Source organism: Lutjanus erythropterus, chromosome 1 (genome assembly GCF_056507025.1).
Source record: "Lutjanus erythropterus isolate fLutEry1 chromosome 1, fLutEry1.hap2, whole genome shotgun sequence".
NCBI classification, from domain to species: Eukaryota; Metazoa; Chordata; class Actinopteri; order Lutjaniformes; family Lutjanidae; genus Lutjanus; species Lutjanus erythropterus.
The window spans coordinates 11214474-11232279 of record NC_139317.1 but is presented as its reverse complement, the minus strand read 5'-3'; the positions used below and the strand labels follow the sequence as shown (position 1 = coordinate 11232279).

The window sequence follows — 17806 nt, the reverse complement described above, 5'->3', positions numbered from 1 at the left end:
TCACCGGTGATTCATGAGGTTTCTCATGATTGACTTGGCAAGACTTGAAATGACCTGAAATGGGGAAAGAAACATGACATTCACCTGTATTTGTATTGTTTTCCTACACTGAGACAAAATGAGCTGAAGTGAAGTAAATTGTATTACCATTACAATATGAGACACTCAAAGCTTATTTCAAGCAGCAAAACATAATCAGCTTATACAGTATTCTGTAAAACAAAGAACTGACATGCGATTGGCTGCTTGTTAAACAGTTTTCACCCAGTTACTTTAAGCCACTGAGAACATGTTCTTGTAAACAATGACATCATTGGTTGGACACCTGTGATGGACAGTCAGTTTCACATGTCCCAAACTCGTGAGGTGGCCAATCTTTCTCAACCTTAGACATCTGTTTCTGTACTTAACATAAGGAGGCCTCTTTTCCAGCAAGCTTCGACCATGAATGGGCCACGGTTCAACGTTAATGGGCTTTTTCACTTGGGGTCAGAAACCTGCTTGCCCAAGATCAATTTTTTCTCGCCCAGATACAAATTCTTTTATTTATTATCAGTTATCAAATGACAGCAGAGTAATGTATGGAAATACTAACCAGTGTTTTTGAAACATGATATGCTGTCTGATTGATAATCAGTTTTGTGATTATCTGACTGGCCTCAGCGTTCATGTTTTGTTCAAGCACCAGCAAGGCCCCTGGAGGAGGAGGAGGAGGAGGGGTTGTCAGCAGTCTTTTTAGCTCCCATGGATCAGAGCAAACTGTACGGGTATTTTGCTCTTGTGTCATGCTTCCGCCGCCCCTTTTTTGGGTGAAAACGACCACAGTTTGACTGGTGGTCAATACAAATTCCAAGGTCTCAGCATCACTTTAGAGCTACACGGAGCCCAAATCCTATGGTATGTCAGATGAGGAATTATGTCAATCAACAATCAGTTCAGAGAAAATTAAAGAAGTAGGGGTTGATGAGAGTCTGCCTCCGTCAAAGTGGTAGATTTACCAGAGGTGGTATATCCTGACATGTACAAGTACCTTATTGAATCTCCAGGTGATGCATTTCTGATATCTGTCACTGTGTTGTTATGGTAAACTAATTACAATGTCGGCCTCAACATGCATTCAAATGACACTAGTTTGTTTAACGGTGCTTGTTTTCACTCAGAGGGTGGCGTGGTGAGATATCACTGCTCTAATCCATGCAAGCCAGATGCTGTCAGCTCTTGTTATGGTGATGTTTTCCAGAAACTGGACATGTCATAGAAAAACTCAGTTTTATCGCCTTTCCTCTCAATATTGCAGCAAACTGCACAATACATAGTTGGATTTTTTCCCACATCCTCTAACGCCAAACAACTAAACTCCTGTTTTCAGCTCATAAACTTTGTTTTTATCAGCCAATTGGTCAAGTGAGTTGCTTCTCTGGCTCACCGGATGGAGACTGTGGGTATGAGCCTGCCATTGGCCACCTTTCAGCGTATCCACTATCTGCATTGTAAACAAGTTAGCAGCTGTTCCCTTTCCTTTGAGGGGATTTAGCCATTTTAATGTCATGGCTCACCTCCTGATGTGCAAATGATCCACCAAAACACTCAGACACTGTTTCGCAGGGGCACTGCTGCTTCATCCTCGACTTAGTGCCGCCCAACATGATTGTGATTGGTTTTAAAGAAATATAAACAAGCCATTATTAAGGCACTGGTTCACACAGAATGGCAAAAATACAGAGTGAATAAGTAAGGAGTAAGGGTAACTGAAGGTCTTGAATCATACTGAAGGGGTTTATTTTTCAATAATGACCTGGCCACTGTACATTATCCTGCTCATTAGACAGCTACTTACTTAAAAAAAAAACAAAAAAACATATATATATATATATATATATAGTTAGACTAGACAGAAAATACTCACATAAAAGTGATTTTATTGTTCCTCCAGAGTAAGAGATAATGCACAGTGAGCAGATCATTGTTGTGAAATAAACCCCAACAGGGTGACACGGAACCCTGATGTAAAGTCTTTATTTTGCAATAATGACCTGCTCACTGTACATTATCCTGCTTTTTACATGATTACTTATCCCTAAAAATCAGTAATGTGACATGAAATATTAATTTTAAAATGACTTCATGGATTTAAAAATGATTGTATTGCTCCTCCAGAGTCTATGATCAGAAATGCATCCATAGCCACAGTCTGTTATTCAGAAATAACAGACCTTAGAATGCCGTGATTGATCAGTCAGAATTGAATATTTAAAAAAGTCATATAAATAAATGTGAAAAGATGATAAAAGCTGGTTTGTTTTCACTCTGTGCGGTCAGAGCACATTCATTATGAGGCGTGGTAAATTCTGGTGTGTGTGTCTCTGCGTTTGTGTGTCTGTCTCAGTCTGTGTGTGATAAATAGGCACATCGGCACAAAGGACTGACTGAAAGACTTCCTGAAAAGCACCAGAAATGTCACTCAGTTCTTCATTCAGAGACCGAACAAGAGTTTCTATATTAAAAACAGAGTTACCCTGTTCTTTTTGTGCCTCTCACACTGTGTTGCAACACACGTTTCCCATGGCTGTCTCTGGAGACACACATCACATGTCTGCTTTTTTTTTTTTTATGTTGGTATTTAGTTTGTGGAACCTTGGCAAAATGCTGCGTCTCATCAGTTTTACTCAAATCTGCTCTGAATTTTGAATATTTTGATTGAGGCAGTTAATTTAGTGGTAATCACTGACTCAGGCTCTTCCGTCTGCACTTTACAGCCTCCAGTTAATTGAGGCTTGACTGAGAGTGAAGCAGAGAGGAGCCGTGTTAGCGTGTGCACATACATGTACGTCTAAATGGCTGAGCACTTGTCCGGGGTTCTTAAATCTCTTGTCCATCTCTCTGACATTATTAAAGCTGTTTCAATTTGATTAAGAGGTAGAAAGGCTCTGCGTCTCCCTTTATGGCTCCCAGCTCACATATTGGCAACATATCAGAAATGTTCCCAGTGGGGTCCATCGGTCAGTAATGTACTGGCATGTTTTAGAGAAACATCTGCGGACAATAACAAACCGATGTCCTCTTGCTGATCCTCATAGTGAAATTTGATTATGGTTGGATTGTGAGGGGACAGGGACAGGGGGGGCCCAGCCATGGACAAAGACAAGCTTTCAGCTAATCTTCGGGTCATTTTATGAAAGAAGTGGATTCAACAGAGAGCGGAGGGATGGTAAGATAGATGCCTACAGTCAACAAGCTCTCTGCCAAATCATTGGGATAATGTGCTTCTCATAGGTGGTTTAGGATAATTGGGCTGTGGCTATTAGTGAAGTGAATAAAGGCTGCCAAAAACTTTCCATAACTCATGAGGGGAGACGAGAGCGTGTTAAATTGAGGGGCAGGTCTGATCAGAGATTGCACAGTGAGATGAATCATGTCCAGGTATTGTATTTGGATGACTGCCTCGTCCAGGCTGCATATGTTTCACCACTCTAGACTAATACGTAGGCACAGAGGTGGGAAGTAATTAAATACATTTACTTTGTTACTGTACTTTTCTTCAGTATTTCTTTTTCTGACAACTTTTTACTTCTATTCCCTACATTTGAACATAAACATCTGACATTTTCAAAACGGGTTTGTTACTGTAGTTTTAATACATTTCAGCGAAATTATTCAGCATTTTTATTTGTATCATTGCATTGTATTTGTATCATCATGCTGCCTTACAAGTATCAGTAACATTTCACCCCTGATGGATGGGACAGTAACACACACTTGGTGTATCTATCAGTGCATATCATGAACAACAGACGTAACAAGACGAAAAAGACCTAACTAGATGAAAAACAACGTGAAAGATGTAATAAGTGGGAAAAGATGTAACATGATGAAAAACAATGCAAAAAACAAGATACAAAAAAAAAACTTAACGAGTTGAAAAAGATGTAACATGATGAAAAACAATGTAACAACAATGTGAAAGGAACATTAAGATGAAAAAGACTTAACAAGACAAAAAGACAGAACATGACAAAAAAAACAATGCAAAAGAAGTAACAAGACAATGAGGTTACAAGATGAAAAAAACATATAGAAGATCAAATGAGACACAAAAAAGGCACAAGAGGAAAATGACATAAGACAAAACAGATGTAACAAGACAAAAACAATGTAAAACACTAAACACACACACTAAAAACTATGTGAAAATGATGCAAGATGAAATAGATCAAAGAGGAAGGCTCAGCCGTAGAAAAGTTGAGGTTAAATTTAAAGTTTGGTGATTGGATGAAGATATCGAAGGGGCTGAATCCATTGTGGTCGAGTGCGCTGAGCTGGGTGAGAGTAAACAGCCTGCAGAGCCTGACTCTTTGCACTCTTTTAACGCAGCGAGTTAAAGATTTAATTCAAGCAAACCAGAGTTGATGGTTGTTGGGAGAGCAGACAGACTAATAAAGATGGTTTTAGTGAACTCTGCATGTTTTTCTGTGGAGTTTGAATGAAGTGTGATCTATGAGGAGTTAAAAAGCCAATTAAACTCATCATAATTCGGTAAAAAAGAGAAAAACATGAATTCAGAAGATGTACGTTGTAGTTCTCTGTTTAAAAACGAAAATACGTGTGAGAATATTTAGTTTCTTAATGTTTTGTAACAAGTATCTATACTTCTACTTGAGTAAAGAATGTGTGTGCTTTCGATGCTTATGCCTAGACATGTATTTTAATTTAACTAAAAAAGAGCTTGCCAAACATTAAATGCAAAATTATGTTAAACTGAAGTTTTAGTGCAGATACATTAGCAGCACTCAGTGTCTGAGTGTTGAGTCACTGAGTGTTAAGGTGGAGCTGGAGTGGTGCTGAGTGCCTGCAAGATGAGCAGAATGAGGAAAAAGAAAGATTATAGATGATAATGAGCCCGAAACTAAGAAATTGGATGACGTGCGAGGCGGGAGAGAGGAAAAGGTTGACTTGGAGTGAACGTAGCCTTGGCTCTGTCTCATCCTGTAACTTAAACAAACTTTCAATTCCAGACAAAGATGTGATAAATAATTGATCATTTTAAGCCACGCTAGAATTGTGGCTGTAGGAAGAGCAGTGTTGTTCAGTTCATCACTTCGGTCCAGACTGGAATATTTAAACAACTACTGGATAGATTGTTCATTCATGTTTCCCAGACCACAGAAAGTCTGCTGACTTTATATTGTCCACAGATTCTTCCTCTAGTTTAGTGTTTCTCAAACTTTTTACACCTCAGAAAATATTAATGTCTCTGAGTACCAGCTACGATTGCAGTGTTTTCAGTCTGTTCATTTTACCCTGTCTTACTATCATGCTATCACAATTATTATTATCACAATATATATTTTTATTATTATAATATTATATTTAGTGGTGGTGACATGAAGGTCATGCGAGGTTCTAGCAGTGCACAGTGTCGTAGCTCTGCCAGCACGGCTTCAGACTTTTAGGTTTGATATTGTAACAACATCTTTGGGGATAACTGCTCTTTGCTGTGTTGTGTCTGAGAAATTGTCACTTTACTTGATCAAACAAGTTCGTCATATTTATATTTTTACATTGAGTAGTCGATAAACACCGAACACTTGATCCCAAATAGTGTGGTACTGTGGCATCTTCCTCTTTGGATTTTCTTTTGGTTTCTGGAGGAGGTTTGTGCAACCTGCAGCTCTTTTGCCCTCCTCTAGTGGCTCCCTGTGGCTTACTGTCTGGAAATGAATATTTTTTCCTGATATTTTAGTTTTCATTTATAATTGTTGTAGGCCTAAAGTGATTCTTCAATTGTAAAAAGTTGAGAAAAACGATCATGTCAAGGCAACTGCCTTCACTAGATTTTTGAGTTTTTAATAAAACTCCAATTTATAAATGTTGAAATAAACTAAACAAAGTGCCAACTGTTATGAGATAATTAACTTTTCTCCTTTAGATAAACTTGAACTTGAAGACACTCTCCAAAATTTGTATTTCAAGAAATGTGATTCATCATTATTGCTGGTGCTTGAAAATTAAATTGCTACTATACAAATTTTGAAATACATTTTTTTGTGGGGTTCTTCAGATGTTCAAGCAGAGAGGTAAATTATCTCTACAAAACATCATTATTTGGCAAAACATTTTCAAATATAAGAGTTTGAGTTGGGCTCCAAAAGGCTTTTTCCTCTAAAATTTTCTGGTGGCCAGTCTATGGAGACTCAACTCTAGGCTTGCTATGGATGCCAAATCCAAAAAAAGAAACGTCCCTGAGAAGTTAATCATGGCAGCTCCAGACAGATTTTTCTTTCTTTTTTGGGCCAAAAATGTTTCCTTTGAAAGTAAAGGTTGCAGACCTCTTGTCTGTTCAGTCATGGTCGTCTCTACTCATGCATTCACTCTCAGCTCTTTCTCTGTTTATTCCAAACGAGCTGCCTTTGCTCTTGCTAAAAGAAAAGAAAAAAAGAAACCGTATCAGTTATATAAGACAGGCATTGAGCAGAATGCAGCTCAGACACTCATTAAGTTCTCTTTATACTAGAAAAATTGTTGTTTGTGCTGCAGGATGTCTTTGTAAATGGAAGTTTGGCAATGAGATTGAAAAATGAATTGGCAATAGATGTGACTGTCTTGCTAATGTTTTCTGATGTGATTATGAAAGTATATTTAGTGTCCAAGTTTGTCTTGTGTTCTGTAGTTTCTCTTCAGGGACCGAACCAGCGCAGACTGTACCAGGACCTGATGACTAACTACAACCCACTGGAGAGACCCGTGTCCAACGACTCGGAGAACGTCACCGTTCACTTCGGCCTCACTCTCATGCAGATCATGGATGTGGTGCGTAAAATAATGTCTCTCCACACACACACGTACCGAACACATGCGCTGCACAGGGTGGTGTTATGATAACTTTCTCTTGTTTAGGTGATAATCAGTTATTGTTCATTAATATAAAAATTGTCACTTTCTTCTCACCTCACAGCTAAAATAGATTTTCATATGTAAAATTTTTCTTTTTCCTATTTTTTAATTGATCAAGTTTTGCAATTATTTCTCATACATATTAACACATTTTGCATAATTTACATCTGGGTTGGGAGGTCTTTAATGGGATAGTCTGGATTATTTCTTATTCATAGCAATGTGCTGCTGTGGACAGGGTCACGAAAAAGGCCTACTATCAGTTTAAGTGTTGGGTATATTAAGAATGTTTTCATCGCTCTAACTTGCCATCAGAAAGCATTTGGGAATGGGAAACCACTGTTAGATAAGCCAAATATTGCTCACTCCAAACTAACCAAACTGTGTGGGACAGTGTGAGACATGTTATCAATGCTGGGACATAAAATTTTGATATTAAAAAATAAACATTTCTATTCTGTGCATTAGCTTGTACCATCTCTGTGCTTTGTCCTCTGGTTGATTCACTTGAACACAACACACAGTAGTAGTTTTCTTCTGTGCTGTAGCTTCTTTCCTTGTCTTTGTGGTAGTTTAAGTCACTTTCCACCTAAATCTGCAGAGGTTGTGACTTTGTGGTGACACAGTTTTTTAACTTAGTGGAGTAAAGACAGTGACAGGTTGATCTGCACCTGACCCACGCGTGCGCAGTTTGATTGGCAGCGAACAGCTCTGTGATGATAGCCTTTCTCTGCTCTCTTCACAACCACTGGATAAACTTTTTAGAAAAGCATCTGTCCTGCAGTGGTTTGACTTTTGAAAACTAGAGCCAATGTGGGGCATGGTCTCAATATGTGGGATGTGGGACAAGGGATAAAAATGCTGTTTAGTTCCACATAAAGTGGGACATCTGGTCACCCTAGTGATATTTGGCTTATATAACGGTAGTTTCCCATCAGCAAAGGCTGTCTGATGTCGAGGTAAAGCGATGAAAATATTTTAAATGTAACTGATGTTGATTTTTTAGAGGGATGTTCTTTTCAGTGGATACAGTGTGAGTTGCTGCTGACTCTGTCTTCAGCAGCACATTGCTTAGCTTCCATACTTCATTCTGCCTCTACAAGCTGGGCCCATGCCAAGCATCTACTGTAGTTAATACACTAACTATCAATAAGTACCTCATAAAACCCCACTTTAAACAATTTGAACTATCCCCTTAAGTCATTAATTCAAAGTGCAATTGGTGCAGACAGCTTTAGCAGAACTGATTAAAGAACTGTGTTGGTGCTAAACAGATTCCTCCTTTATGAAACTTAATGGGATAGTTCACCCAGAAATTAAAATTCATACATTACCTGCTCACCCTCATGCTGATTGAAGGTCAGGTTTAGTTTTTGACTTTGCAAAACACTGCTGGAGTTTCACAGGAAAACAACTTTGCAGAATCTCCCAGACAATGGAAGTGAATGGTGAGCAGTTTTCAAACATTAAAAAAACAACAGAATAAGCTTGTCTGGTGTAATCCAAGTCTCTCAAAGCCAGCTCGATGAAGAAAATGTTATTTACACCATGTTTTTAGCCTGATTCTTCACTGTAGATCCTCAGCTTGGAGCCACGTTAATGCGCACATGTACACCGTCTGAACTGGGTGTGTGTGGTGTGACGGTGTGCAAACAGCATGCTGGTTAACAGACATTTTATGTTGATTTTTATGTTTGAAATCTGGTCACCATTCACTTCTATTGTTTGGGTGATCCCGCAAAGCTGTTTTGTGGACTAAAAAACGAAACCTTTAATTGACAGAAAGCTGAATTTTCATTTTTGGGTGAACTATCCTTTTAAAGTGAGGGAAAAAATACATACATACACAAAAATGCCTGAATCATAATATTAATTATTATCATGTTTTTCTAACAGGATGAGAAGAACCAGGTTTTAACGACCAACATTTGGCTACAGCTGGTAAGACTTCTTCCTTTACAATGTATGTGAGGTCACAGAACAGCTAATATACACAAACTCATGGTTACACTTACACACAGACTACATTTTATTACACTACATTTTTAAAGTGGCCATATTATGCTCAATTGCAAGCACATACCTTTATTTTGGGTTTCTGTTAGAATAAGTTCACATACTATCATGATACTTCAGTGCCAGTTTTTTAAGACTAGATCATGGAAAAAAGTTGAATCATACATGTCTGTATATCATGATTCATATTTCCAAAACAATGCACATCACATCAGTCAGTCCTCCAGCAGGTTAGTGCTATAAGAATAAAAAATAAGATGATAGATAAGATTTTAGCGCAAAATGAATAGAGCCCCTGAAACCTGCAAACAGCACAAATGTGAGTTTTGACCCTTTGAGGTTGCCGTAGCTGGTCAGTGTGAAGCATTAATACCAGAGTGGCAGATTCAGCAACTATTAATTTGTTTCGACAGATCAGAGGAAATATATGCATAAAAGTATGAGCACAAAAGTCGTTTTATGTTCAAAATGTGAATCAGAGTGGATCAGTTTCTGAAGATAATGTCACTGCGATTGCGATGTTAATTTCTGCTAGCGCATTAATTGGAATTCTCACTGTGTGTTAGCACTGAGCTAGGAGACTAAGCGCCAGTTCATCATATAAGGAACAAATTGAGTCAGTGATCCAAAAATCAATTCACGAATCATAAAAAAAAGCATATTATACATCAATATTTGTCTCCCACCCCTAATGCTTACATGTTAAAAAATAAACAAATAATAAAATAAAATAAAAACATTACTATATATTCTCACCGGAGCTCAGAGATAGTGAGGGTCATTGATTCCTAGCTCCACCAGTCCAGATGTCAAAGCATCCCAGGGCGAAAATACTGAATCTCAAATTGCTCCCAATGGCTGTGAGTGTGTATGAATGGGCCATGATTATGCGTGTGAATGGTGTGAATGTTGGATCGTAGTGTACAGCGAGTTGAATGTTCAGAAGACTAGAAAAGTGCCATGTAAATGCAGCTATTTACCTCTATTCACCCTACGTTTGAAACACTCCCTTTTATGTCCTGCCTCTTCAGGGGTCCACAATCCCATTCCAGGTTCTGTTCCATAGTAGCTGCACATTATGTGAATGCATTACAACGAGCTGTAACCAAGAAACGGAAGAAAGGCTGATTTACAAATGAGCGGCCTCAGGCGGTTCAATAAAACTCGAAAACAGGGAAGGGTCCTTACATCGCTATAGAACATCCCATGCTTCAGCCTCTGTGCCAGTTCTGTTGTCGCTTATGGGAAATGCAATGACCATCATGCTCTTTGGACACCAACTTCAAATAAACACATGCAACATCTTTTTTTCTTTTTTAAGAGGCATTTCTTCATCATAGATCATGCAGCGTGGATATGTCGAGTTTTCTTCAATAGAACTGGCACCAAGCAGAGCACAGAATGTTCTGTAGTGATGTGATGACCCTTCCTTCTTTTTTTAGTTTCCTTAAGGTGTTTCAAGAGTACTGGTTTCTGTGGGAGAGAGTGGGAGCAACCTCAGTGTGGACTTTTGGTGCCACACCTGAGGAAAGGGAAAACCCCCTCAGAAAGCAAAATCCATCCTTTTCCTACATCTGCTTGTCCTGTTGGTGGTCACCAGATGCTGGTTCCTGTCTTTTTTGGGGATTATGTGATGGACTATTTCTTGGCTGTGATTTGCTGCAGTCTTAACAATGATGGCAAAACTCCAGGAAGTGAGGCACACAATCCTCCAGAAAACACAATTTTCATGTTTACACCTCAGTTTATGCAAGATTAAAGGTCCAGTGTGTAAGATTTCCAGGGATTTAGTGGCAGAATATGACAGAAATGTAATATAATATTGTTTGTTTTAATTGTTGTATAATAATGTGAGAATCTGATGTGTTGTGTTTTTGTTACATTAGAATGAGGCATTTTTACAGCCACGTGTCTACAGACGAATCACTGTCTCCCCTACATGCTTGGAAAGGAAGAGTGAGACGAGGTGTTGGCAATGTGCAAGCTCATCGCTAGATGCTAAATCCTATACACTAGTCCTTTAAACAAATAAAATAGGACATAAAGTTTCCATGAAAGCATAGTGAAGTGCTTATTGCTTATGTGTGCCCTGTAAAACAGGAAGTTAAGGAGGGACTTGTTGCAGACATTGATTGGCATTTCCTGCAGCCAGTAGCACTGAATGTGAAAGTTAATTAGCTAACTGCTAACAGTGTTAGCTCATGTTATTTATTTTCCCAAGACTGTTCCACCTAGCCCCACCCTACTGTGCCGTGATTGGCTATTACCACCATGCTGTGATCGGCTAGTACTCATTGCATGACAACGCTTCCTTGCAACTTTTTTAAAATTATGAGAGGGTCTATTTTAACCATAAAACACAATCTTTTCCTTAAACTTACCAATTTAGTTTTCGTTTTCACATGTCTAAAAAAAAAGTTACCCATGTGTTTGTTGTGCCTAAGCCTAACCAAACTGTGACTGAAAACTGAAAATAATAAGTCATCTAAATTTAAAACAAAAAGCTGAGTGACATTTAAGTTCACACAGGACATGAATGAGGACCAGCCTCCTGGGTGAGAGTTCTGTGTTTTATCCATTCATCCATCACATCCTCCTTGCTAAAGTTCTCATAACTGCCAGTTCATTCGCACTCACAGCCAATCAGCACAGAGTAGTTGTAGCCAATCACAGCACAGTAGCGTGACTAAGTGGAACAGTGGAATAAAAAAATAAGACCTCTGGGGCGTTGGGAGCCAAAACCAGCAAGAAAACCAGCTCGATTCGGCCTCTTTGTTCTATTCCCAGTTGGTCTCGGAGGCTGCGTTCGTGAGGTGACTGGTCATGTTCACTGGGAGGCTGCTGAGCCTGGTTCTGTTGCCTGCTTATGGCAGCCAACAGTTACAGTTAGCTACTTTAGAAACGTGCAAACTGGTTTAACCCAAATTATCAGTTAATAAATTATGAAGTTGTGCTCTTGTTCAGTGAGGTCCAGTTCCCAGAAACATCCAGTCTGCTGCAGTGAATGGATGTGTTTGTCTTCCATGCTCTGCTACATCATAAACATGAAAGCTTTTGATTGGACACAAACTTAGTAATGGCCTCGATTGCAGTATGAGAACTTTATTCACTGTTGGGCCAGATACTGGCTTAAAAGTGATGGAAGAATATATATCATCCATTCTTGAGTATTGAGATAAATTGTTTTTTTATTCTTTATATGCGAATATAAGTAATTTCTAATCTCTGCCAGATTTGTACAAAAAATATGATTTAATCAGGCATAAAAAGGTTGAGCTATACCCTGAGGACCCCTGTCTCACTTTCTGGTATAAAAAAGGTGGGAATACTGCCCAAGCAGTGGTGAGCTTTCTATTTTTTGACAAATTCATTACATAATATTGCTATCCGATGTGTCTCAACCCTAATATGTCAACTTTGTAGCCCTTCTAAAACAAAGCTAAATTAGAATTATGGTTTGAAAATGTGGATTTTGATTAGCTTTAAGAGAACTCTGAGCAACTTTAAAAGATGAAATGGCTACTCACAGTGACTATACTGTGAAATGAAGAAATTTAGCATTTTCTCGACTCTATAAGATGTCAAGTCTGTCACGTTTTCCTTCTGACTGCATTTAATAAAAAATAAATCACTAGGAGGTCGGCCCATTACAGGGTTTAATAACCAAGAGTTTAATGTTTTAAAATACATTTTCTCTGCATAATTGAAGAGTAAAAATTTAAAATACAGTTTTGTCCCAGTTCTCAAGAATTACACTTAAACATTGATTTTTAACTTTGAACAGAGCAAGGCTAAGTTTCCAGTCTTTATGCTAAGCTAAGCTAACTGGCAGCTAGCTAACCTCATATGTAATTTACAAATATCAGCATCAGAATCAAAAATACTTTATTAATCCTCATTGGGAAATTGTTTGCATTGCAGACTTCTTCTGATCTAACTCTTGGCAAGAAAATAAATGGGCATATTCCTCTAAATATATAGCTGTACATTTAATTTTAGCCTTTAATGTAGCATTTAGTTTGTAATTACAACAATTAACTTACTACTAATAAAGTGCATCTGCAGTTAAATTGTCTTTCATTCTCGTGTATGCCTCCTGGCACACAGTCTTTTGCTTTTCTCTTCCAAACAAGCAATATACCCTTTTCTCCCCCATGCAGAGAGATGAGAAGTATGAACACAGATGCTTTATCGCAGCCCGTCCATTGTGTGACACGAGTTCCCCGCTGCTGCACTGTCAGCAAGCTGTATCAAGGCTGCTTGGTCTGTTTTAAATCACCCCTGTGGAATCACAGCTGCAGTCTCACTCAATCTCTCCCACTCCACACCCTGAAAGATCGACTTCGGATCTCCAACAGGAAATAGCACAGACGGCAGCCACAGTATCTACTGTCTGTTAGCGCCAGTCTAGCATATGTTAGTCTAGCGGACTCCGGGGAAGAGAGTTTAAATGTCCTGAAGATGGGTTCATCTCAGAAAGTCACTTTGAGACAGGGAAGATGTTTCTGTAGGATTACACATTCAATCATTTTTGCCTGAGAGTAGTAATTATAATATTTTGGACAGCCCCGGGTTAGTCTTGGAATTAGCAAATTATAAATGCACAATTGTATGACATATTGCTCAATGACATGAATAATTGAGTGGCTTCAGTTTTGGTTTTAGGCGTCATTTTCGTGCTTTGTTGAGTGCCATTTTATTATGGTGCCCTCAGTGAGTTTAATTAAAAGTAGCTTAATGGAATAGTTAGACAGTCTTCTTGCCTAAAGTTAGACAAAAAGAATGATACCATATTTATTTGTTAAATATAAGGCTACAGCAACCTGGCTAGCTTAGCTTAGCATAAAAACTGGAAGCAAGGGGAAACAGCTAGCCTGGTTCTGTCTGAATGAAGAGACATAAAATCAACCGCCTTCTTTAGTTCCGCCCCTTCTGAAACCTCGGTCAACTTTCTCATTTCCTGCATCCTGTACTTATATATAATGCTATGTGCTAGGCTTGACTGTAATGAAAAGAAAAACAAATCTTAAGTTAGCTTAAGTCAGCAGAACACTAGCTTATTAGTCAACTAATCAACATCAGTCTTTCACTAGCTAGTTAGCTAGTGTTGTGCTCTGTAGCAACATGCTGGCTAACTACCTAGCTAACATACGTCAATTGTTTGCTAGTTAGTTAGCTAGTATTTTGCCAACTTAAGATGTGACTATATGTATCTTTTGTAGGTCCTCCAACAACATCACTTAATGATTTTCTAAATTTGTGTTTCTTTTCAACAAAGAAAAGCCTAGCACATAGCATTTTTAAGTAGCCTTCGAGAAAGGAGAAAGTTGAGCAGGTACCAAGCTTGCTCAACTGTTATTGTTTCCAGTCTTAATGCTAAGCTAAGCTAACTGGCTGTAGCCTCATATATAACCCGATATGACAATATTGATATTTTCATTTAATACTCAGCAAGAAATCAAATAAGCATATTTCCCCAACTGTCAAAATATTCCTTAAAAGTATAGTGTGTAAGATTTAGGAGGACCTCTTGGCAGAATAATAGTAGAAATGGAACACAGTATTCACAAGTATGTTTTCATCAGTGTATAATCACTTGAAAATGAGAATCATTGTGTTTTTGTGAGTAAGCTGGCAAGGATGTGGAAATGGTACCCTCCTCCAGCGTGTTTTACTCAGCCTTCATTAGTGACTGACCTTTTAAAAGCCATTTCATCAAGGTGTTAAAAAAAATAAAAAATCAAGATATTATATGTTGGCCTGGATGGGTTTTGTGCTTGTTTTTCAAAGAAGTTCGATAAGGTGAAAGATTCAGCTTTCAAATCATGTTTTGATTCACACAAATCATGATCACTTTAATAACTATAATCAGTATTCTAAAAAAAAAACATGTCAGTCACAGACTGTGTTTTTTTGTGTTCATGGTTCTCTGAGAGTCATTGAAAGTTTTTTGATTCCATTTTTTGTCTTTTTCAACTCTGAGGTCAGTCCTGTGAAAGTAATCAAGCATACAATACCCCTCAGACCATTATTTACAGAAGATTAGGCATCCGGGGCCGTATCACAGAAACTTACTATCTATGGTCTTATCACATTTTTTCTCCAATTTGGTGTTGCAGAAATAATTTCTTGGAATCCTATCTTATTTTACTTTATCCTATCCTATGTCAGGTTAGGCTGTTACCTAGCAACCAACACGGCACATTTGTTTGTTTTTTTCTCATTGAAACTGACATTGACATTTTAAAAGAAAAAAAAAATGGAGCCAAAACAATAATGGGCACCTAACTTTTTTGGTAACAAATGTAGAGAAATTCAAAGAATTTCTTTTTTTTTTTTGGGGGGGGGGGGGGGGGGGATTACAACAATGCTAACTCAAAAAATAAAAGAAAGGGAGGGGGCTAAGATAGCAGACACTGGCATCCATTGTGTAAGAGCAATAAAAGAGCAGCTACACAGATTAAGTTGGCTCACACTACCATTAGCATGAACACATGAACACTCCTGTTAGCTAGTGTTAGTAAACACTACCATTAGCTACTGTGAGCAAACACTACTGTTAGCTAGTGTTAGAGAACACTACCATTAGCTACTGTACATGAACACTCCTGTTAGCTAGTGTTAGCATACACTACCATTAGCTACTGTGAGCAAACACTACTGTTAGCTAGTGTTAGAGAACACTACCATTAGCTACTGTACATGAACACTCCTGTTATCTAGTGTTAGCATACACTACCATTAGCTACTGTGAGCGAACACTGCTGTTAGTTGTTAGCAAACACTACCATTGGCTACTGTGAGCAGTTGCAGCTGTTGACAGGTTTACTGTGAATTACTGCTAGTGAACACTACCGTTAGCTACTGTAAATTAGTTAGTAAGTTAGCTACTACTAGAGTTGGAAAAGTGAAGATTAGGATAAGGGTAACAGTTATCCTAAAGTTATGAGAGTTTATTAAGTGTTTTGAAGTTAAGATGCTTGTGTAATACAGTTAGGATGGGAACTTCACTTAGGAACTGTTCATCTGTTCATCTGTTTTTTTTCCTAAATCACATCCAAACCAACAGTTGAGACGGGATGTTTCTGTCATACGGCCCCAGGGCTTTATGCTAGCAGTATGGCTCCATGGATAGCAGTGTCTGTCCTGTCAGTCCACTAGTTTTGTCCCAACTGAAATATCTCAACATCTACCAGATGGATTGACATAGAATTTTCCATAAACATTCATGATCTCTTAGGAAACTTGGTGTTCCTCTGACTTTTCATTTGTGCCTTCAGCAGTTTAACATTTTCACATATTTGCTGAAATAGCTTGATATCTGCTACATTGGCAAAAAAAAACTATTTTTGTACAGACATTTAGATTATATATTCTACTGCCTTTTATGATACTTTGGTTTTTTCATGCCACCAGCAGGTTGACGTTTTTTGTCCAAATGTCTCAACAACTACTGAGTGGATTGCCATGACATTTCCTTCAACTATTCTTGTCCCCCTCAGGGTGAATCGTAATAACTTTGGTGATCCCTTGACTTCAGAATTTTAAATTGTCTAGTACTTTATTTTATGACCAGACACCTGCAAAACTGATGGCATTCTTGTCGGCCTCAGCTGATCTTTGTGTTTGCTGCTAATTGGTAATGTTAGCATGCTAATAAGTTATATGTTTTGAGAGGTGTTGATTCAACTTTTCAGCCATTTTGCAGACTGAGACTGATTTCTAATATTAAAGTCTAGTCTCACTGACAAAAAAAGGGTGGACATATAACAATTACAAAGCAGTCAGTAACTAGGAATTCATGCACTGCTAATGTATTATGCTAAATAAGATTTAGCTCAGTCAAAGTGTACAGGTGACCCCCCGTCCAGAATCAAAACATGCTGTATAAAGACTGCTAATGCAAACTGAACATTTTCCTATTGCTGCAGCTTTACATTAAAAGCCTTTAACAGACTAAAGTAAACTTGACTTTTATTTTCAAGTAATCATAGGAAATACTGTATCTTAGTCAGTGAGCTTAGCTTTAGCATTCATTAAAAGTGTGTCTACAAAAGCAAAAAGGTTGTTTTCTGCATTTTCTGACAAGCAGATCAGTTTGAAATTTTTTCAGGGAGCAATCTAACAGCCAGGATCAGCCACAGTGAGCTGTTAGATGAAGAGCTGTAGGCAGCACACGTGCAACAAGTTTCTCAGCCAGGTAACCAACTCCTGTCACTGTACCCTGCTGTGCACGGACTCCTGCCATGTGCAACATTAAATCAGATCATTTTTTTTAAACAATAGTTTGCTTTGTTGCCCCCAGAATTCTCCAACCTGTGAGATTAAACCACATCTGCTGTTGCTGCCAATAACTACAGGTGTCACATGCACAATAAGGGTGCAACTGCATAATGAAATCAAAACTGGTTTCTAAAAACTATTTTCTGTCAATCAGGATTGTAATTCTTACAAATTTGAACCATCAGTCCTTGGTGTAGTCTGTAGTATTACCATGATGGATTCTCATGTTTTTACACCAATAAAGGCTAATAAAAATAACATTAATTTTGTAAGAAGTCAGAGTAATTTGTTCACCCTTGATTTGATCTCATGCTTGCAGTCATTTCTTTAATCAATGTCGGATTTGACTTTTCTCTAATTACTCAGTTAATGAAGGGCATTGTTCTCTTCTTGTTTTGTTTTATGGTAAAAGCAGGAATATACCTGTCATAGTCACATTGTATTTTTAAATAACTGACCTGACTTTCTGTGCTTTATAATCATATTGTGTATGTGTATGCAAAACAGCGTGATCTGGATGGGTCTGTAACACTGGATTTGAAAAAGATTGTTGGAGACTCCATCTGTGTGGCTGCTAATGGCCAAGAACTATACTTGAAATTGCCCATGTTACTCT

At 38.1% G+C, this 17806-nt stretch overlaps 1 protein-coding gene across 2 annotated transcripts in view; it reads left to right on the top strand.

Annotated features, from left to right (window-relative positions):
* Nucleotides 1-17806, top strand: part of chrna7a (cholinergic receptor, nicotinic, alpha 7a (neuronal)) — a 41371-nt gene that overhangs the window by 1756 nt on the left and 21809 nt on the right. The window contains exons 2-3 of one of the 2 annotated variants that reach the window (XM_084741722.1): nt 6668-6807; nt 8788-8832. In XM_084741722.1, coding sequence (XP_084597848.1) covers nt 6668-6807; nt 8788-8832 — 185 coding nt within the window. Of the gene's footprint in view, nt 1-6555; nt 6808-8787; nt 8833-17806 lie in introns of those variants that run through there. The other variant, XM_084741641.1, reaches the window with a different exon arrangement.